Below are 22,587 nucleotides of genomic sequence, written 5' to 3' on the forward strand. Positions count from 1 at the left end.
CGAGACTCCTAAAAATCCACAGGATTATGGCTGGAAGGGAGATGGCCTTAGGCAGTTTGGTAATTTTGCTTTGTGACTGGCAAAAGCTTCCACTGAGTTCCCACCTGACAGGTTTCTTCTTTCCCACTTCTAATGACACGAAGCCTTGGGGATACCTATACACCCATGCCCATTGCTTGACTATACAAGATAGCCAAGTTATGGGCTTGGTCTAGGTACCCATTAGAGTATGAATGGATGAAAAGTGTGGCATGTATACACATTGGAGTACTATTCGGCCATGAGGAAGGGTAAAATTAAGACCTTTGCAGGAAAATGAATGAACTGGAGATCACCATATTAAGTAAAATAACTAGGCTTAGAAAGACAAATACCGCAATTTTTTCTCCCATGGTACAATCTAGCTTACAAACAAAACAAGAGACATGAAAGTAGAACCAGGAATATCTGGGGGAAAGTGGAACTGCTATAAGGGAGAGGGAGACAAGAGATAACAAGATTTTATATGTGTTGGGAAATGTCAAAATGAAACTCATTTTATAAAATAATACATAGTCCTAATAAAACATAAGCCCAAATTCCACTAAAGCCTGTCTTACCCACTTTCCTCTCCTCTCAGGCTTCGTTTCTTCCACTCATTCTTTCTTGAGCTCTAAGTGTTTGTTTTTTCCCCTTGCCTATCCCTCTGCCAACAACAAATGCTTTCTTGTCTTTCTCAGAGAACCCACCATGTTAAACACAAATATCCCTTTCAATTCAAGGCCAGTGAACTCTCCACTCTGCTTTTATTCATCCTTCTCAGAAATGTAGATTTTACTTCCTCACACTCCAATAATTTCTAATTTCATTCTTGGCCATTCCCACCTCCATTTCTCTACTGTCATTAATGGCTCTCCTGACGTTAGTCTAAGTTTAAGCCTCAGACACCTATTAAAACTTCTTAAATTGCCAGGAGGTGGTGGTGCACGCCTTTAATCTTAGCATTGAGGAGGCAGAGGCAGGCAGATCTCTGAATTTGGGGCCAGCATGGTCTACAGAGTTCCGGGATAACCAGGGCTACATAGAGAAATCCTATCTCAAAACAACAACAACAACAACAACAAAGGGTTCCTACGTGTTTAGTGCAAAGAATAACCACCTAGTGAATGTCTTTATCATCATGGTAGGAATGGACATGGCCAACTGTCCCCACCCCCTGACCAGAGGTCCTATGGTATTCCCCAGCCATTGTTTCCTCCTTCCTCCCTAAAAGACAGACCGTCCTGACTGCCCATTTATATTTGGGCAAATATAACAAAAACATCATATTTGTACAGTATGGGCATTATATTGCACACAACAGGGGCTTATTTACTTTTATTGCTGCATAATACACAATTGTACACTTTTGCCATGGTTCACCTATTTTCTGTTAATGAACATGTGAGGTTGTTTCCACATTAAGGCTGCTTCAAATAAATTTTCATTATCCTTCTTTTCCTTGTCTTCTTGGTGCACATGTATTCTTATTCATCTGTTTTTCAAGGAAGAAAACACCATTTGGGCCAATTAAGACACAATAACATCAATATGTTGGAGGACAAGGTGTTCATGAGCAGCTCCTTCTCTTGTGAGAGTTGTATAAGCTGTGGGTCTCATAAGAAAAGGAACTTGGGGACAGCCATGTCCTTTCATGTTCTTTCACGTACGGATCCGAGGAATGGGGAACAAAAACAAACTGTATACTCAAGTAGACGTTGCTTGCACCCAGAGTAAAGGCAACTCATAGACCCTCTGCTCCGAGTAGTCAATTTAATGTAAGAGCTGACTGTCCAGTTCCTTCTGAACTATAGAGTTGAGGAATGTGGAGTCACCCGGGGGCAAGACATGGAGAGACTGAAGAGGACTGTGGGTCCCAGACATGTTTTTGTGGGTCTTCCCTTCCTTTTGCCTTTTATTCCTGAAACCAAGGTAAGAAGACCTTGGTAGACACAGAAAGTTCTCACAGACTCTGCCCATCCCTCTCTTACAGATACTTGCCCTGTCCTGGGAGTAAGAGAGGATGCACCATAGAATCTCAGGAGGTGCTTATTACTGTGTCCTGGTTAATAACTGCAGTTTAAAGTCTGGGCCTATTTAGAAGTCAGTGGAGGGGAGGAGAGAAGAAAGGCTGGGCTGCTGGGTAGGGTCGGTACCTTAATCCACCTCTCCAGTCGCTTCTCAGGAGTCTCCAGGAAGAGATGATAAAGGAAAGAGAACTGGAAGTAGCCAGCTCTCCAAAGAGGTACAAGGACAGACATTTAGCTGGAAGGGAGTGAGGTCTGAAAACTCTGCACCTTCTCTGGTTATTCGGAAACAACTGGGAGGTACATCTCCCAGTCCTTGTCCAAGAGGTAAGGGTCTCCTCAGGCACCTATCAGTATGTTTCTGAAAGTGGAGTTTCACAGAGGGTGGCAGTGAGATGGCACCGCCCCGCCCGGACTCGCCGTCTAGCGCCCTCTGTCACCCTAGGCCTTGAGGCGCAAGGGGGTAGGGTGGGGACCCGGGAAGAGCAGCCAGGCCAGGTGCACCAGGGGTTGGGCAGGAGCCCGGAAGGTGCGCTGCCCCGCCCCAAGCCCCCCCTTTCCCGCGCCTCCTGCATGAAAGTGAAAGTTCCAGGGCCCCCGCGAAGGTCAAGGATTGGGGGGGCGGGGCCGGCGCGGACGTGGGAGCCGGCGCCGGGCACTGGAGGGGCCATGGATGGGCTCGGCCGCCGCCTCCGAGCCAGCCTGAGACTGAAGCGCGGCCACGGGGGTTAGTGCGGGCCACAGCGCGCGGGGGAGAGGGCGTGGGGACCTGGGCGCCAGGACTGTAGGCTCAGTGCGGCACTGGGGGCAAGGTCGAGGAGCCGTTTGGGCGGATCTGGGAGAGCTGAGCAGGAGGCAGGTGAGCTCAAGGAAGCAGGTATTGATCAGCAAGTGGACAGACCTGCTGGGTCCGAGAAGAAGCCTGGTGACCAGAAACCTGCAACGGTTGCGGGGCTCTGGGTCGTGGGCCACGTGTCCTTCCATCCAGGAAGCTTGTGGTGCAGCCACTTTATGGCTAAAGAGTTTGGGTTGCCAAGCCGTCCGGGAGGCGCTTCGCTTCCCTACTTAGCTAGCTGCCTAGAACCGGACTGGCGTTTGTTCAGTTCCTCGGAGCCAGCTTGTCCTTGCCGATAACCGCGCCACAAAAACTGGTCTCCCCAATACCTCAGCACTGGCCAAGGCGGGGTTGGGGTTGGGGGGAGCAGGTAGACCAGCCCAGCTGTTTTCTCAATCCTGACCTTGAGTCCTGACCTGTGAGATGGGAATCTTTTCCCTGTTCCGGGTGGATGGTAGGAGTGAAATGAGACGTCTCGTCGTGTTTCCTTTCTTCGTATCTGGAGCACTGGAATTTGGAAGAAAGGCGATTAGGATTTATTAATGTGTCCATTCATTCAACAAACATCTGTTGCTGTTTATGTCTGGCCAGGGCTATGGCTGAGCTGCCACCCCTGAGTCTGCACAGAGCCCATGCTTCTGAAAAGAGGACTGAAAGGTTTTAAGGGTCATCCCAGAGAGCTCAGCCCTTCCAGTATTTGCAAGTGAAGAGGTCAGTGGGCCCCTCTCCTAATAGGCCCCAGAGTTGGAGAGCCCCAGAGTTGAGGTCAGTGCTTCCTTCTCGGAACTACAGTGACTTGTGACTGCTCTGCTCTTAGTCCTTTCTCACTTCTGCCACCCTCCCGCCGCCACGGGCTCCAGCTGGGGTGCTCCAGCTGTGGTTGTCCTTGCATGTGCCCCTTCCATCTGCATGCAAGCGGCGGCGGCGGGGGTGGGGGGTGGGGGTGGGTGGCTGCAATCGCTGGAGCAGTATGTAGGGAGGAGATGTGTCTTGTCTTTTCTTTTTCCTGGCTTAGTTTTAGTTTTCTTGGGCTTCCTAGATCTGGATAATCTGCTGAATGGCTGAAATCTGCTTCCCGGGCCTCAAGAGGACACATTTCTTACCCTTTACAGCAGCATAAAGGTTGCAATGGTATTTGGAGGGGCTTCCTTGTGGCTGAGGAACAGGAAGGCAGGCCCATATGTGCCTGTTCACAAGTTTAGCACCTGTCAGGTCATATGGGTGTGGCTTTTTCATCTTTCTTGCTATCCTCCTGCTTCCTGGGGGATTTCCCCTTCAGGCTCAGGCAAGAGGGTGTGTGTGTGTGTGTGTGTGTGTGTGTGTGTGTGTGTGTGTGTGTGTGTGTGTGTGTGTGTGTGAAAAACACTGGTAGGGAAGGCTGCTGCTGTACTTCTGGGTTGCTAGCACTAGCAGCTCAGCAAAGAACAAACAACAACTTTTCAGATCAAGGTTCCCCAAAGTCCCCTCTTTCCTTCAGGTGCCTGTGGGAGGGGCTTCCTGGTGGAGGAAGGAGTAGAACCAGACTCTTGACTTCCCTAGAAGGGTGGCACCTTCCTCAATTAAAAATGAGGATAAATCCATTCCAGGGCATTAGGGATTAAGTGAGATGCCTTATAGTATGCAGGAATTTGATGCAGATTAGTTCTTCTCAGGCTTTTAGGTGATAACCCCTTTTGAAAGGGGGAGAAGGAGAAGGCACTCTTTTGTTGAATCTCTTGAGCCTCAGCCCGAAAAGTCTAGTTCCTTTGCTTTGGTCTAGGTTTTCTGACTCTGCTGCTCCCTTATTTCTCCTGATAAAGCAGGAGGAAATGGTGTGAAAATGCTGCCCCAAGGATTTAGGAAAAGACTTATTTCCTGAGGTTCTGGAATGATCGGGAAGACGATTCTGGCTCTGCAAGCCATTTGCTTACTGCCCCACCCCCAACACACACACACACACACACACACACACACACACACACACACACACACCATGGGATGTTGACTATGTAATACACCAGAAGGCCTGAGCCTGGATTGAAACCCTTATAATGCCCATCTTCTATAGATCCTGTTCATTTTAAATCACCTGAGTAATTAATGCCTCAGTTTCCACTTCTGTATCAGGCAGGTGCAGATTGTGTAAGGTGTCTATACAGGGTACAAGAAAGACACAAAGACTGCCTGGGGCGTCCTGCTTCATCCCTCTCACTGATCCAGCTCTCATCCTATTTATGATGACTGGCGCTTCCCCAACAAGTCAGCTTTGGACCTCTGAGTCCCCACTTTTACCAGTGCCACAAAGGCCCATTTTTAGCGCTCTTAGGAGCAGAGCGACAGCCTTCCTACCATAGCAACACATTCCCTCCCAGAGGGCTGCTAATTCTTTGCAGGAGTGGCAGACACAGGCACCAGATCTTTTTGCTTCCTCCCTCCCCATTAAGCAACTTCCTGGCAAAGGCTCTTCCCTCTCATCCCATGCATTTCCTTATTCAGGACTTTCTGTGAGAAACCTGAGTTATCAATGACTACTTTCCCGCTCTTCTTCAACCTCCAGACACAGCACTGGGTCTGCAGCTTAGGATGTTGACCTGGCCCAGCCAGGAGAAAGGCTGAGCAGGAGCTGTGGAGGGGTGAAGATGCTCTGTATCCCGACTGATGCTGACGCAACCAGTCCCCTACTCTAGGCTAGGGACAATTTCCTGAGTCAGTGCTTCCTTTAGAAAGAGGGAATCTGCTGGAGCCCTGGAACAGTCCCAGGGAAAGAGTTCTCTGCCTAGGACATGTTTCAGGGGAAGGGCATTGCCTTTATAGTTATTCTATCACTATCAGGAACTCTCAGAGGTGGGCTTTGTTCTTTACTTCACCATCAGGAGAGGATCCATGGGGTCTGTCAAGAGACTCCCTCTCTTACTAGAAGTTATTTAGAGAATCACTGGACAAGTCTACTTATCTGAATCAGGACAAGGCAGTGGCATCTTGCCTCCAGGAAGTGTCCAGTCCTGTGTTCTTGGTTGAGATCCTGAAGTCCTGTGTTTTAGAACTCGTCAGTTGGTCTGGTAGGACTTTGCAGCTTCTGATGAGCAACTTGAGAAGTAAATGGAGGGCAATCAAAGATATGGGATGTAAAATACCTATGCTTAGATCCAGGAGGTGCTGTAGTCCCCGGTCTGATTTCTCCAGTCATCTCTCACTGCCGGAGGTTGTAAATAAACTCACCACATGGTCTGCGGCACTGGAATTCAAAGCCCTTAGTCCAGAAGCAGCTGTGCCTTGAGATGTTTGCTCATGACCTTTTCTCTTACCACACCCTGGGGCTCTTGGGAGGAGCCAAGAGCTGAGCTGTAGTGCCAGGATGCTGCCTCTGTCAGTGCCCATGTTAAGCTGCCTCGTGGGTCCTTTCACATCCTTCTTGCTCAACGACGGAGTACACAGGATGGAAACTGCTCTCTGCCTTTGGGAGACAGCACATGGTTCAGCTTAATAAAGCTGTGATTGGAGAACAAAGCAGAAGGCACTTTCTCAGGCTTCCTGTGGCCAGCCTGCAGGAGAAAGAACATTCATGCCCCCAAAGCCCAGAACGATGGAAGGACAAGGGGTAGGCCGAACCCTCAGGCTGCTCCGAAATCGCTTACCACGACTTGGAGCAGGTCAGAACTGGATTGCCTACTTCCTTTTTGGGGTGATCCTCTCATGGGCTGTTTCCTCCTGGAGTGCTCCTCCTTCTTTTTCCTTTACATGCTGAAATTCACATGGCCCCCATGTGATCAGGCCAGGAGGATTGCCTTATCAGTTGGCAGAGCTAGCTGGTCATGTCTCCTGTGGAGCTCTTGGTATGGTCATAAGAAAATGCCCTATGGGCTCATCTGGCTGTTTAGTACAAATTTACTCCGGGCACATGAAATACGGCTACCGAAGGCAGGCCGTACAGTGTCAGGCATCAGGCCTCCAAGAGCCTACGCAGCCTGGCTCCTCAGTTTCTATATCAGTGCTTTTTTTTTTTCTCCCTGTGTTACTTTGCAGTTTCAAGTTTCCCAGGACAGGTATGGAAACTGCCCACTTGGCTCTCGTCCTGCCCAGTGACTGGTGGTGCCTGGTCAGGCTTGGGTATCAGCACTGGCAATGTGGCCTTGAGGCATGCAAGTTGCCCAGGTTCTCACACACAGTACAGAATGGAGGAATGGAATACTCAAGGGCCCCTTGCATCTCCATTTTAGGACCTTCCCAGAGCACTCGTGGGGAAGCTGTCCCAGAACCAGAAAGGACCCAGGAACATTCCCTGTCTAGCTTTGCTGGAGGCCAGCACTTCTTTGAATACCTCCTTGTTGTTTCTTTAAAGAAAAAGCGTTCAGGGGATGACTATGAACCCACGATCACCTACCAGTTTCCCAAGGTAAGGATGGAGGAGAGGTGGGGCCTGAGGACGGAGGGGGGAGGACAGAGGTGTGCTTAAAAGGTGGTGGAGGAGTTCTACTCCCTACCACCCTGCCAAGTCTTGAGCTCTGAGTGCACTGCTCTCATTTCCTTTCTCGCCCAGCCCTAGCTTTCTGTTATCGCCCAGAGAATCTAGGTCTGACTGCTTTGTGGTGATGGACTAACTGAACCTCTGGAGCAGGGAAACCAGCCTCGTGCTCTTACCCCTTTGGAAACCTTCTAGTTTTTCCAAATTCCACCTCAGACACCTTTTCCTACAGAAAAGCTCAGTTTCTGCCGGAACTCCTAAGAAGGAATGCCCTTCCTGGTTCTGTGGTAGAAAATCAAGCAGACCCAAGATGCAAACACAGGCTGAGATCAGACTCCCAATGTATTAGCGCCCTCCTTGTCTGGTTATGCACTGGGTGAGGTGCAGTGCACCACACTTATCAACCCCTCTTGTTAGCAGCTCAGCGACTGGATAGGTTGCTTCTTTTCTCTGATGTGGCATCTCTCTGATGTCACCCTCTCAGGGTCCAGCTGACCTGTCTAACCTCCTTTTTGAATATGTAAATCCTCAGGATACCGAATTCCAGGCCAGAGTTATGTTGATGTGGCCTAGAACAAATTGTTCTCTCTTTGGGGTCATTCCAGCTAGACCTAGAATGCAGACGATGTGGTACCAGGCAAAGGCACCTTTGTACTCCATGCTAGGAAAGAAGGCTGATAGCCTTCTGAACCCTGCCTCTCTGCCTAAATCCCCTTGCCTTTGCCTTACAGAGGGAGAACCTGCTCCGGGGCCAGCAGGAGGAGGAGGAACGTCTGCTCAAAGCCATTCCTTTGTTCTGCTTCCCTGATGGGAATGAGTGGGCACCACTCACAGATTATCCCAGGTAACCACTCTGCCTGGGGGCAAGGGTATCAGATTTGGATGAAAGGACAAATGGGTGGCCCTTGTGGTCCCCTCACCAGATGAGAATGCTGAGTTTTTGCCAGGAAAATTTTGCCTAGGGCCCTTTATGCCAAAGATCTTAGTGGTGACTTGACCTCTATCCAAAGATGCTTAAGAGTCTCTAACCTGTCCTAGAAGAAGTAGTCACAATTTTTTGACTCTGCCACTGGCAAAAGCTGAACTGGAGAGGAAGTCTTTGGGCTCTAAGAAGACAATATCATAAAAGCTTCTTACATCATGAACACTGGAAATTGTGACTTCAAATTTTAGATAAAAAAAAATACCTTCTGTGAGCCTTACTTACTTCATCTTTAAAGTGCTAATACTAATTGAACTTCCTTCAGAAGGTTATTTTGAGTCTCAGATGAGGTGATGCATTTGGGCTTGGCACCACTGAGTGCTTAATAAGTGACTGTGGTGATTATCCTCATGATTAATCAGCAGCGCCCCTTTGTCCTCCTCTCCACCTCTCTGATGCTGACTTCAGTCTTGTTTTAGAAATCCAGTGAGCAGATGCACATCATCGGTTTGCTCTCTCTTAGGGAGACCTTCTCATTTGTCCTGACCAACGTGGATGGAAGCAGGAAGATTGGATACTGCAGGCGCCTTCTGGTTGGTGCTACTCAGAACCGCCCCTTCCTCTCTGCAGACTGTTCAGCTCCACAGCTGGGCTTGCTGAAGCCTTGGCTACCAAAGCTCAGGCTCGGTGGTGGCAGTGGTGGTTATAGGGAGAGTACAGCCCAGCTCATCCTGCCATGTTAGTGTCCCTTCAGGAATCCCACAAAGGCAAAGATGTACTGTCCTCCCCACCCCCCCACCAGGCTCTGGCCTGTGCTCTCTCAGCTCAAACAATTTTACACACAGTGAGAGGCTCCAACTGAAGCCTCTTGTAGTCTTCTCTACCCAGACCTGCGTGCCTTGTTCCCTGGAGCCTCCCAGACATTCTGAGATTTGAACAAGGTTTAATTCTTGGCTTTCAGGACAAGGATTCTCCAGATACCTTTCCAATGCTTTCCTCTCTAGACATTTCCTCGTGGCTAAGACACACTAGTTTTTGTTCTCACTGACCTTCAACTCATGTTGGTCATGAGTCATTAGTGTTTACCTTTGGGTTTCTGGTCCCCAAAGGCTGCCACTCACACCTTCTTCCTCCTTTTCTTCCTTCTCCTTCTCTTCTCTTATTAGCATATACCCATTGTATAAAAGAATAGAGATTATGGTGTCTTCTTATGTGTAATCCATGTACTTGAGTTATATGTATTTACTATTCCCATCACTCCAGTTCCCTTCCTCCTCCCAAATAGTCACCTTTCTAATTTCATGGTTTTTTTTTTTTCTTTATTTTTACTTATGTGTATGAGTGTTTGACTGCATGCATGTAAGTGCACTGTGTGCATGCCTGCTGCCCATGGAGGACAGAAGAGGGAGCTAGGTCCTCTGGAAGTTACAAATGGTTGTGAGCTACCATGTAGCTGGGAACCAAATCTAGGTCTTCTGCAAGAACAGCAAATGCTCTTAACCCATCTCTTAACCCGCCCCCCCCCCGTCTCTCTTTTTTAAAGACTTTATTTATAATTATATGTGTGATATGTGCATATGCGTGTCTGTGTGGGATATGTGCATATGCATGTGTCTGTGTGTGGGATATGCGCAAATGTGTATGGGTGTCTTATGAGGCCAGAAGAAGGGATATTCCCTGGGCTGGAGTAAAAGGTGGCTGTGAGCCATCCAATGTCAGTGCCGGGCATTGAGTTTAGATCTTCTGGAAGAGCACTGTGTGCTCTTAACCACTGAGACATATCTCTAGCCACTCATGTCTTTTATTTATGTCTTATTTTTCTAAAATCCAAATCTTGCATATTTAATAGAAAACACGTTTGTCAATCTGTGTGTGATTTCTTTTGCTTTAGATAATAATTGCCAGCTATATCCATTTTCCTCAAAATGTCATAATGTCATTTTTCTTGTTAGCTGAATAAGACTCCACTTTGTATTTATATGACACATTATCTTTATCTTTTCATTTGTTGACAGACACTTAGGTTGGTTGCATAATGTGGCTGTTGTAAATAGTAATCATCATCTTTTGACTTTGGTGACTATTTTGACCCTTCTTCTGCCTGTTCCATGAAAAGAACCTCTGGACAGGCCTTTGTCTATCCAGCCGTTGACCCCCATCCACAGCACTCTACCTTTTGCCCCATCAGTCTCATGTGGGGGAAACCCTTGTGGAAGCTGCAGACCTGAAGGAAACTCTTGTCCCTCCCTAGCCTGCCGGTCCTGGCCCTCGCCTTCCCAAGGTATACTGCATCATCAGCTGCATCGGCTGCTTCGGCTTGTTCTCCAAGGTAGGGTTAGGACAAGATTCTTTGGAGCCTGTTAGGCAGGCCTGTTCAGCTTTCTGGCTCTGCCTGGCTGCTTGCCTTGCAACTTGAGCCCTTGGTAGAATGCTTTCCTGATAGCCCAGCCAGCATCAAGGATATTGGGTAAACCTGAGACAGGAGGGATCTGGGTTCAACCCTATTTAAAGGAAATCTAGAAGGCTGTTTCCCCTGCAGAGAGAACTATTGTCCATTCTTTCTATCTTCCTGGTTGGTAAGAGGCGCAGATGAAGCATAACATGAGAAAATTCTTCATAAAAAGGAGAGTACCACACAAGTCTAAAGGCAAATACACAGTGAAGATCCTGAGATTTACCCTGACTTTGATGAGGCTAGAAGAGAAATTGAGGACTTGTGTTGTTAGGGATAGGACCAAGGCAGAGTCCCTAATCTGGACATGGCCTGTCTTGGTGGCCCGAAGGACTCTGAATGTAGGAGAGGAACTCCATGGGCTTCTGCTTGGGTGGATCTTACTTCCATGAATCACAGTGAGGGCTGGTAGCAGCCTCACCCTGGTGAGTCTAGAGGAAATGGGACAGTAATACCCAGAAGGTTAGGCTTCTAGGCTCCTACTCCAGCCAGTGCTAACATGGAAGATGACTTGTTAGGCTTCATAGTTTTATGTCAGTGTTAGGAGAAGGAAGAAATATAAGAGACAATCAAAAGAAATCTTGGAAAGCAGGTTTTGTCCACGAGATGGAAGCCAGTTGGTGAGAGCCTTGGGATGTTCAGTAGAATCCCTCTAAGCCTTGTTTCCTGTGGTCCTTCCCCTGTAGATACTAGATGAAGTAGAGAAGAGACATCAGATCTCCATGGCTGTCATCTACCCATTCATGCAAGGTCTCCGAGAGGCAGCCTTCCCTGCACCTGGAAAGACTGTCACCCTTAAGAGCTTCATCCCTGACTCAGGCACGGAGGTGGGTTAACAAGTGTGTGACTTTCTCCCTGTCTGGAGAGGGTGGGCTTCTGTGGGACCTCTCAACGTTCTTCTTTCATTCATCAGGTTAATGTATAGGGAAGCTGAGCCTGGCATTAGAATTATCAATAGAGCTAGAAAGTCACCCAAATTATGCTGCACCTTCTTAAGCTGATGTTCCCCCAGTACCTACCTACTGTTCAGTCTACTGAATTTTGTCTGTGATCACGTATGGTGCTTAGTTTGTCCCTAGTGTCCAAACTCCCAGTTGCTCTTACACCTTCCCCCTATTCTCTGTGTGTCCTGTATCTCTACCATACAGTCTCCATCTGTTTTACTTCTTATCATTCATCTCCACCCATAAGTCCCCACCCATCTCAAGAGGTACTATTGCTCCAAGTTCCTAAAGAACTAAAGGCAGCAAGTAGAATTCCAGCCAAGATCTCTGGGACTTTGGAAATTCCATGTGCACCTCTGAACCTGGTCATTCCCACAGAAGAATCAGGGAGTCACTAGGAATTTTCAGTTACTGGAAAAATAAGTATTGAAGGAAAAAACAAGTAATGAAATACTCTATGTCTGTCAAGATATGCATTTTCTGAGTAGAGTGGTAAATAAAATGAATCTGGCTCCTGACCTTGGGGAGCTAAACGTTTCATGGAGAAGACACACCAGTAAATGTGTACATTAGTAAACACACCAGAGAACATACAGTTAAAGATTAGGCAATCACACTGAAAGAAAAAGCAGTGTGTAGCATGAGAAAAAGATGAGGAAGTCTTAAGATGACCACGGTGGGCATTTGGGGCTAAGGGATAAGAATGAATTGAGAAGAACAATGTATGGGAGACCCATGCCAGGCTTTAGGCAAGAGAAGAGCTCTGCTCCAGGACATGTACATGGTAAAGCTTGTGGAGACGGGCATGAGTCCCAGGCTGGACCTCATGGGCCATACTGAAGATTCCACCCAGCTGTCCTCAGAGCAGAAGGAAGCCACTGGTGGGTGGGCCGGATCAGATCTGTCCTATGTGAAGAATGGGATAGGCCTGAAGTGGGTCTGTGACTTCGTATTGCTGAAACCTTCCTTTCTGGTTGCCCCACAGTTCATCTCACTGACACGGCCCCTGGACTCCCACCTAGAACATGTGGACTTTAGTGCTCTGTTGCACTGTCTCCATTTTGAGCAGATTATTCAGATCTTTGCCTCTGCAGTACTGGAAAGAAAAATCATCTTCCTGGCAGAAGGTCTCAGGTAAGCTCAGCCACTGGCTAGCCACACTAAGCTGCACCCCCAGATTCAAGGGACGATATTGGGGCTTCTTAAAGGCAGTCTGATTGTTGGGTCTGTGTGTGCACCTTCCAGCTTCGAGTTCCTGGATCTGCATTTTAGGCCTAGAGAAACAAGTAGTGCAACTTGTCTGGCCATCCCCAAACTTGATTGCTGCCTGAATATAATCTAAGAAGGACATGGAGTGTATCTGATATAATACAGGTGGGGCCAGCTAGGGTGAATGCAGACATGATTCTGCCCTTGCATGGCCAGGCTGAGGGAGGGAGGAGGGTGGAGGAGAGGACAGGAAGCTGTGTAATAGCATGGAGGACAAGCTCATCTACACATTTATGAACTCATTCAACAAATATTTATTGCATGTCAGCTGCTTGCCAGATGCCAAGCATCGAGGAGATAGCAAGAAGACTGTTTGCCCTGAAGGAGATGAAGGGTTATGTTTTTTTTTTTTTTTGGTTTTTCGAGACAGGGTTTCTCTATGTAGCTTTGAGCCTTTCCTGGAACTCACTTGGTAGCCCAGGCTGGCCTGTTTTGGTTTTAAGCATAGGTATTGAAACCAGCAGACTGACTTTCAAATCTTATTTTTCCACCTTTAGCTACAGTTCCGCTTAGGTCAGCTTCTTAGCTTCTTCAAGTCAAGATCTCCTTATCTGTAGGATGAAAATGATCGAATTTGCTTTATATGGTTGTGATGAGGATTAAAGGTGATGATGGGCAGTGGTGGACACCCAGGACACCACCAGGTGCAGACTGGTGAGGACTATCTGCTACTCTTGTCAGTTCCCAGTGGAGTTTATATATGTGTGTAGAAGCAGGAAGCTATCATGTGTTGACGGCTACCTTTGAGAGAATTCAGGTCTGGAATGGATGTGGGGACACATGTGACAGGCAGAGAGAAAAAAATGATAAAAAGAGTAGGGGATTGACTATGTAGCCCTGGATGACTTGGAACTCTTAGAGATCTGCCTGCCTCTACCGACTGAGTGCTGGGATGAAAGGTCACCACAGCAAGAAGTAATAATTTTGAGGTGAACCCTGGTACTGTCCTTTGGGGAAGAAGGAAAGGAAGCTGAGGAAACCACAGAGGATCAAAGGAGTGTCATGAGTTCCAGAAGAAAGCAAGCTGGCAGGGATCAGGGGTCTGTGTGTTTAAAAACAGTAATGTCAGCAATAACCCCAGAGGAAAATATCATAGGCTAATTCTTGTGGAAGGGGGCATCATTTTTGTTTCAGAGGAGGCTCTTCTACTCCAGGCCTATGTGGAAGAAGTTTCTGTGGCAGCTGGGGCTCAGGCTCCAACTAGGTTCTTTCTCTTCTGAACAGTGTTTGGAGTGTGAAAGCTGCACATTCACCTATCAAGAATGAACTTTCTCCAGGAAATATCAACACTTCCTACTTTCTTCCCACATGGAATTTTCAGAAAATAGAGGCTGGTGCAAGGAGGGGACTTCCAGACAGCCTCGTTTTGTAGCGAAGCACTCAGAGACTTGGTCTTTCTAACTCAGGAAGTGCTAGCTTGATACCAAGGTTTCCGCATCTGTGTTTTTATTGGCCTTAGATGTGGTGCAATTTGGCTGGAGAAGTGAAAAGCCGTGAGAGCTAGCAGCAAAGAGGGAAACCAGCGTGGGGCTGTGTATGATGGGGGTAAGGAAGGAGGCTGAGTTGTGACTTGGATAATAATGACATGGGGAATCCTTGTAGCAAAGTCTTGAGGCGTCACCTCGGTGGGACTTTCCGGAATGTTTGAGCAGTGGTTCCTGGAACCCAGGAATTTCCCAAACTAACTCAGGCACCAACCTGGTAGCTTTTAGTAACCTCAGATGGCTATAGGAAGTCATAGGGGACATGGCTGTGGATGATGGTTCTGCCTCTTCACCAAAGCCTGGTGTTAGCTGGCTTGTTCTTCACTATGCTGCAAGTTCTTCAAAGAAGGGCCAGTGCTATTCTTCTAGTTATCCCTGTCCATTGCAGAGTAGAGGCTCACTCATATCCTGCTTACATGAAGACATGTCTTCTGAGCCACTCTTATTTTTAGCCAGTAATGACTTGGAAGAACTAGCTGGGAATAGAGATTAAAGGGGGCCCCACCCTGGTTAGTAGGGCCTCGCCTTTCCTGATTTCTACCCTTCTTCTCTTAGCAACAAGTAGCTACAAGCTCTATGATCAGCATGGCTTCTAGACTTGATTTTTTTTATTTACCTAGCATAGGAACATTGCCAGGAGCTTCTGGAGGTGTGGGGCTCTGAGCCAGTGTATAGGAAGAGAAGCCGGGCTGACACATTCTCTGTTCTGTGTTCCAGTACCCTGTCTCAGTGTATTCATGCTGCAGCTGCTCTGCTCTACCCCTTTAGTTGGGCACACACGTATATCCCTGTGGTCCCCGAGAGCCTTCTGGCCACTGTCTGCTGCCCCACTCCTTTCATGGTTGGGGTACAGATGCGCTTTCAGCAGGAGGTTATGGACAGTCCTATGGAAGAGGTAAGCTGCATCAGAGTGTACATGGTTTACAGCCAGGAAGGCTTTGATTTGTATCCTAGCTCTGTGCCAACAGCTGTGTGATTTGGGGCTCATTACTTAATCTCTTTAAATCTGAATTTATCAGTAATATGGGAATAACTGTTTCCAGTTGCTAGAGACTGAGGAAAATGACATGACTATCCTACTAGCCTGGCACTTGATACACAGCCAGTGTTCAGTGAATGTTGGCTCTCTTCTCTTGAATGATTGCTTTTCAGAATTAGGAAGGAAGATGTTGCTTATTCTGAGTTCATGAGACTATCCTATTAGCCCATTATCCCTATCAGGCAGTCACTTAGGTGATCTCTCAGTTCAATGAATGATCACAGCTGGCTTGTGCAACACACACCCCACTGGAATCCAAATTCCTTGGAAACAAGCCCTTTTGTAAACTGTCAAGTCTTGAAAATGAAGAGATCTGCAACAAGTACCATCTTTTTGAGTAGCTCAGAGCTCACTGGGGTAATGAAGATGATATAGATTCAAATCTCCTTTGAATTTGCTGCTTCCTGTTTCTTGGTAATAACTCTGACACAGAAGGGGGTTCAGCTGTGTAACTGGGCACGAATCACATACATCTACCCCCAAAGCTGGACAAACAACTTGAAACATGTGCTCTGATCTAAGGACAGTACATCACTATAGCTGAATACAGGACTGCTCGGGAAGGTCAGCCCTGGCTAATCATTAACTCACTGTACAGAGACAGGGTTACCTATTGAGGCATCATGATGCAAGCACTAAGGAGGCCCAGAGGTAGTTCTAGTGGGAGGATTTCCCCTTTACATAAGAGGGCGGTAAGTTCCAGCAAACCTACTTCGTAGATGAGGCAACAGTGGAACTCAGAGAGAGGCCAAAGCCCTTCTCTAGAAGGTGCTCCAGGGAGGGAGAGGAGTAGGCTGTTTGCTTTTGTTTCCCCAGCTCTCGTGCTGAGTACACATGCCCTGTGAACAACCCTTAGCCTTATGATTAACTGGAGCAGGGTATCAGCCCCACTTTAGCAATAAAACCTCAAATGTCTCAACTCCAGAAGTTATGTAACTTCCCTCCTCTGAAGCTGAGGCTCCCTCCTCCCGACAGTCAGGCAGGAGGACAAATGAAGGCCAGTACAGCTCTGGGTCTTGCTAGTCAAGAGCTTTTGCTTGTTTTATTCCTTTGCAGCTGCTCTGAGAAATGGGCAAAACTAATAAAGGAGGAAGTCCATACGGGGTTCATGCATGGGTGCTCCTTGGGCATAGTGCAAGGTTCTCTGATTCTCCACGTAAGCTCTGTGAAAGAAATTACTCCATACACAGTATGACCAAAATACTGAAAAGACTTCTGGGAACAACCTCAAAAAATATTTATGCATACACTTCTCCTCACTCCCAAATGAACAGCTTTCCTTGCATGAAGCATTTAAACCTATGTATACATGTTGTTTCAGGCCTGGACTAGTTCAGCTTTTCTCCCCTGATGATGGATAATTACAGTGCAGGCTGTGTTTTGGCAAATTTTCCAGTTTCTCTTTCCTTATATTTGAAAGTAGGAAACATGTAGGGATCCTTCATTCTATTGTTGAGACCCAGGTAGGAAACTGAACGTAGGAACCCAAAATAGTCCTTAAATGGCAGCACAGGATTTGGAGACCTATGATTCATTTGGTGACCAAATCTCTGTCAAATGGTAGAGGTTGATACTGTCATTGTTGCTGTTTTTGAATGTTAGTTTAAAAATAGTACCAGTTGGTTGTAGTATCTCTTGCTTATAGGAGGTAAAGTGGGAGCATCAGGATTCAAGACTACCCTGGACTACATAAGATCCAATCTCAAAGCAAAACCAAGGAATAATGTCACAGTTTTCAGACGTCAAAATCTAATCATTTAAAATATTTTAATTTATATATTGGAAGTGGTCCAATAACCTAAGAATACTCCGAGGAACCAGCAGCATGGCTGTTTTGTGTTGTGGGTCTAAATTGCAGGATTCTCAGGCTGTGTCGTGATGGTCTAGGAACTTGGTTCTGTGCTGGTCTCATTTGCAGTCGATACATGCATAGTCCCCCTTGCTTTTTTCCCTTTTCCCTTCCTGTTGACCCTGGGCTCATGTTCTTCCCTTGCTGAATTTCCTACTGGAAGTCTCAAGGCTGTTATTAAGCTATTAATTAATTGAATCCAGGCCAACAGCATGCTAAACATGTTCTTCTACCATTGACCTCCACTTCCAGCCACTCTAAGGAGGGACTTTTAAGAACTCTAGGCATTTGTACATAAGAGTTGTTTCAAGTGCAAAAAGATCAAAACATGGCTACCTCTGTTCAGTTCTCTGTTGAGTGGACCAGAGGACAGATGCTGAAGGAGAGTGGGACAGAAGAGGTATATGATCCCAAAGACCACAATTCAGGCTTGAAAACTGGTCTGCTATTTCTCAGCACCATGACCTCTGGGAACTGTATGCAAGGGGGCACACTAAAGAAACTGCTCCATGGTATGGTTAATGGTTTTATTGTAGATATGAGAGAATTGCCAGAGGCATCTAGAAGACTCCAGAGCAGAGACAGGAAGTAGACTAAACAGAGTCAGCATATTGAACATGGGCAGGGCTAGGGAAGCAGGAGAGAATAGAGGAGAAAGTGAGATGGCAAGAGATGGAGAATAGAACATAGCAAGAGAGACAGACAGATGACACACACACACACATACACACACACACACACACACACACACACACACACACACACACACACGAGCAAGAGCAGAGAATAGCTGTGTTATAAGAAGGATGAATAGCTAGGGGGAGGGAAACCATGACCTTAGGCTAACGGTGAGGCTAGTATGTTAGTGTGCAATTTGAAATGTGTAATAGGTACTTGTGATATGGGCAGCATGGGCTTTTGATATGCTCATAAATGCCACAGATAGCCATAGGTCCCTTCTGCTGGAGGTAAGGGAAATGACTCCTTTTGGCAGATGGAAATGGATTTCACTATTTCCTGAGGAATGCTGGCTTTTATCTAACCACCAGAAATACTCCTGTAGTCTGGGTTGAGCTTGTGTCTGGATATTTGAACTGCCTTTTGGAGTTTGGAGTTCCTTTGGTTCTGACATGAATTTCTCTAGGTTTATCTCATCTACAAAATAAAGTAGTACCCACTTCACAGAACCATTGCTAGAATTAAATAAAATATGCAAAGTGAGTATTGTGTATATGCCATGGGCATGCTCTGCACTAAGGAAGCAGTTTTTATGATTTCTATAGACAGTGTTGTTTTTCTTTTATCCTTTTTTATTATTAATATGATGATGATGAGGATGATGATGATGATGATGATGATACAGGGTCTCTGTGATGATGGCAATGATGAGGACGATGATACAGGGTCTCTCTGTTTAGCCCATTCCAAGCTCGGAACTTAAGGCAATCTTCCTGCTTGTCTGGGATAGCAGAGTGCTAGGATTAAAGGTGTGCACCATCATGCCTGGCATGATCAGTGTCTTGAGTGAATGGCTATGGCTATGGTTTCCCCATATTTACTTCCCTTCTACTGTGACTCTTTCCTCAGCTCCCTTTACACACACACACACACACACACACACACACACACACACACTCCCCATTTCCTACCTGGGGGATTAGATTTCTAGGAAAAAAAAATGAGAATGCCAGGCAGGAAATGAGAATTACAAATGCTGATGTTGCTGCTACATGGGCTTCAAGTATAGTCATCATGAAGAGATAAAGTCATTCTGTGTTTACTTCAGGTCCTGTTGGTGAATCTTTGTGAAGGAACCTTCTTATTGTCGGTAAGTGTCTTCATTGAGGGCACCTGCAGACCTGCCACCAACACAACCTTTTGGGTCTCATCATGCCCCACTGATCTCAATAGACACTTTGAGAAAGAACTTGTGCTATGTCTTCCTCTCATGAGGCCACAGGCCTCATGCCTTGCTGATTGAGGCAGTTAGCAACAGTGTCTTTTGAGCAAGCAATATACACTTGTGGGAATCCCTTGCTCATGCTTGAATTCAAGCTGGGGTAGAAATGATTTCTGTTCCTCTCTGTAGAGCAGAGGTTTGGGGTGGGGTAGGGGAAGAACTCATACATTCCTCACACTCTCCTGGACCCCTTCCTAACCTCCTGACCAGAATGCTTGACCTTGACGTAGCTGTTCTCTTCTAGGTTGGTGATGAAAAAGACATCCTACCACCAAAACTTCAGGGTGACATCTTGAACTCTCTTGGTCAGGGGATAAATGAGCTAAAGAGTAAGTTTTAGGCTTTTATTTTAGGCTTCCCCATGGAATTGGAGGGAATTACTCTGTTTGTTTATTAATAAACTCATTTAGTAGTTTGTGTCAGGGGACTAGATCCTGAATATGAGACTTTGTTTCTTTTCCTAGGGAATGGTAGAGAATCTATACCCAGTTCTTAGACTCCTATTTCTTTTCTTTTGTGAGACATGGTCTCAAATTTGTGGCAGTCCTCCTATCCCAGACTCCTGAAATTTGGTATTATAGCTGTGAGCCACTCAAGTGTCAGGCTTCCATTTCAATCAGTTATTTACTAAGCTGACTCCCCTGGGAACTTCTGGACAACAATGGAAACTATACTTTGAGGTGAATTTGGGCCATTTCATCTTTATATTGCTCTATGATGGGCCTTTCTGTCTTCTGCAGCTTCAGAACAAATCAATGAGCATGTTTCAGGCCCTTTTGTGCAGTTCTTTGTCAAGACTGTGGGCCACTACGCCTCCTATATCAAACGGGAGGCTAGTGGGCAAGGCCACTTCCAAGAACGATCCTTCTGTAAGGCTGTCACTTCCAAAACCAAGCGCCGGTTCGTGAAGAAGTTTGTGAAGACACAACTTTTCTCCCTGTTCATCCAGGAAGCAGAGAAGAGCAGGAATCCTCCTGCAGGTACACACAGCCCCACCAACTTCTCTGCAAGTATCTCCTGTAAGAGGTGTCCTGTCAGTGAGGCTCAATGGAAGTAACCAGAGAAAAAGCTCCAGGGGCTGGTAGAGTTGTCCGTTCATCACTCAGCAGTCTGGGTATTCTGGAGCTAATTACTATTTGTAGGTCCCCTTTGGGTCAGACTAAATGTGGTGTGGGTCCAGAGATCCTGGCAGCTTATGGGTAGGGGAGAATATGGGGCCTTTCTCGATTTTTGAGACAAAAATTCTCATTAATAGCCTCAGCTTGCCAATAACTAGGATTGTAGACATGTAATTCCACACATCAGACGTCAGGCCTTTTTCAAGTACTTATTCCTAAGCTCGTCAGTCTGCCTAACACACACCTGTTTGAACCCACAGGCTATTTCCAAAAGAAAATACTTGAATACGAGGAACAGAAGAAACAAAAGAAATCAAAAGAAAAGACTGTGAAGTAAAAGCCATGGTGAGCAACAGTGTCTACAGCTACAGGCCAATTTGGACTTTGGCCCTTCTGGTGTGACAGGACCAGAGAGCCCCCTCAGTCCTGGAATCCATGGCTTCCTTCCAACTGGTAATCCAGTCCTGCTTCAAAGTGGTGTCTGAGTTTGGGATCCTTGGTGTCAGGGTTTCTCAGAACTTTGAGAACTCTCATCCAAGCTCATAGAACTGTACTCAAAGCTGCAGTTTTAGCAGAATGGACACAGTGATAAACAGTAGTACAGTTGTGGGTGCTTGATTAGAAGATGCCGCCAATGCCATCTCCTGGGAACCACTGTTAGAGAATCCTCAGCAGAGAACACTGTTGTGGCCCAACAACCCATGTACAAAATAGTGGTCTGACATGTGAGGATGAGAATAAAGATGAAAACCTTGTTGTTTGTCAATCTAGGAGGCACTGCATGAGAGAACAAACTGAACTAGACATGGAGGAGGACATGGTCACACAAGGCTGTTTGGAATCACAAAATCAGCATCTCCACTTCTAGTAGGAAGAGTAAGAAATCTTGATCAGAGTGGCTACAGCATAGTAGTCTTTGGTACTAGTTAAGTGTGCTTCCCAGCATCTTGAGCAGAGACTGCTAGGAGGAAGGAGGCAGCTTTGGCCTCAGACAAGTTAATGGAGAAATCCCAGTCAACAGAAGCCCTTGAAGGATACTTCATGACTTCCATAAAGAGGCTAGAGAGGCTAGACTGCCCATAACCAAGCCAAGGATAGTCCTTTACCTTCTATCTTAGGCATTTCACCTCAACTGCTTATTAAGGTTCCAGTACCACTCTCTAGCTAAACATGGAGAGATCCCTGCATTGAAATTTTCCCCCTTTACAATCCAAAGTATTTAGTAGTTATCTAGGCCTTCTTTTTCTATACCTCCCTTCATGATTTGTTTAAACCTATAAGAAAAATATCTTGTCTTCTAGAATTCTATCTTTGAAATGTTTTCCCTCCCTATTTTTTAGTGTCGCCTTTGGAAGTTTCTGAATTCCATACAAAGAATGAAAATCATGTGGGGGGTGTAACAAGAGGCAGAGCTACAAAATGGAAGTTTAAGGGATACACTCTGATTTGGGGAACACAAACATCTACTGCAGGTGTTAGATGTCCACATGCCATGCTTAACTGTAGTTCTGCAGCTTCTAGGAATCATTGTATCTTTTTAGACGGTTTATAGAAGTGGTTGCTAAACCTGGTTAGATCTTGAAAAGTTTCAGACCAAGAACCAGAATGCTGTTAAGGCTGTGAAAATACTGAGGCTCCAATATAAGTCTACCAAACTCCCTATGAATCTGGAGTACATTATAGTGGCATAGCCTATAATCCCAGCATTCAGGAGGCTAAGGGAGGAAAACTGAGAGTTCAAGGCTAGCCTGAGCTACTATGGGACCTTGTCTAGAATCGACCTCCCCCCCCCCTCAGAAAATCCTGGAAATGTTTTCTAAAAGCATCCATATTGTTGAATGATTCTCATACTCTAGTAGGTAACAACCAGGGGCAGCTGAGGCTTTCTACAAAGCAATCACTGGACTAATGATGCTGATGTTATCTAGGACCAAAGGAAGCACACGCATGACTGCTTTTCAGATTCCCTCCATGCTGAGGAAAAAAAAAAACAAAAAACAATAATACATGTACTTATTTCATTTAGCCTTGAGTACCTCTGTTTATAGCTTTGGTATGGTCTAGAAAACACCAGCTAGAATTCAGAAGATAGCCTAGATTCCATCTGGAGTACAGCAATAATGTGTGACAACTGGTATTTCATTTAGCCTCTCCAGGCCTCAACTTCCACTAGGTATAAACAACTGTTAAGTGTCTGCTGAAATAATCAACTAAAACAATAGATGTAAC

General features: G+C 46.3%; 1 protein-coding gene across 3 annotated transcripts; it reads left to right on the plus strand.

Annotated features, from left to right (window-relative positions):
• The first annotated feature begins 1,357 nt into the window (after positions 1-1,357).
• Dennd2d (DENN domain containing 2D) lies at positions 1,358-22,337 on the plus strand. 3 transcript variants are annotated; one of them, XM_028889956.2, is made up of 12 exons: positions 1,358-2,772; positions 7,077-7,252; positions 8,053-8,165; positions 8,767-8,836; positions 10,495-10,572; positions 11,382-11,522; positions 12,625-12,773; positions 15,110-15,287; positions 19,067-19,108; positions 19,485-19,569; positions 19,981-20,220; positions 20,619-22,337. In XM_028889956.2, exons 1-12 carry the CDS (start codon positions 2,619-2,621, stop codon positions 20,693-20,695), a joined length of 1,503 nt encoding a protein of 500 aa, XP_028745789.1. In that variant the 5' UTR covers positions 1,358-2,618; the 3' UTR covers positions 20,696-22,337. The 3 variants fall into 3 exon arrangements, with proteins under 3 accessions (XP_028745789.1, XP_037062871.1, XP_028745790.1); XM_028889957.2 differs by lacking the exon at positions 1,358-2,772 and adding an exon at positions 6,408-6,509 and having other exon boundaries at positions 20,619-21,124; XM_037206976.1 differs by lacking the exon at positions 10,495-10,572 and having other exon boundaries at positions 1,503-2,772; positions 20,619-21,124.
• Positions 22,338-22,587: the final 250 nt, after the last annotated feature.

This window comes from Peromyscus leucopus, chromosome 6 (genome assembly GCF_004664715.2).
Source record: "Peromyscus leucopus breed LL Stock chromosome 6, UCI_PerLeu_2.1, whole genome shotgun sequence".
Lineage (NCBI taxonomy): Eukaryota > Metazoa > Chordata > Mammalia > Rodentia > Cricetidae > Peromyscus > Peromyscus leucopus.

What these genes read in the sequence shown, in the direction of transcription:
- Dennd2d (XM_028889956.2), top strand. Translation starts at nt 2,619, where the DNA reads ATGAAAGTGAAAGTTCCAGGGCCCCCGCGAAGGTCAAGGATTGGGGGG. An exon ending in ACTGAAGCGCGGCCACGGGG is followed by an intron (nt 2,773 to 7,076) that starts GTTAGTGCGGGC and finishes TCTCCATTTTAG; the next exon opens with GACCTTCCCAGAGCACTCGT. An exon ending in TCCCTGACTCAGGCACGGAG is followed by an intron (nt 11,523 to 12,624) that starts GTGGGTTAACAA and finishes GTTGCCCCACAG; the next exon opens with TTCATCTCACTGACACGGCC.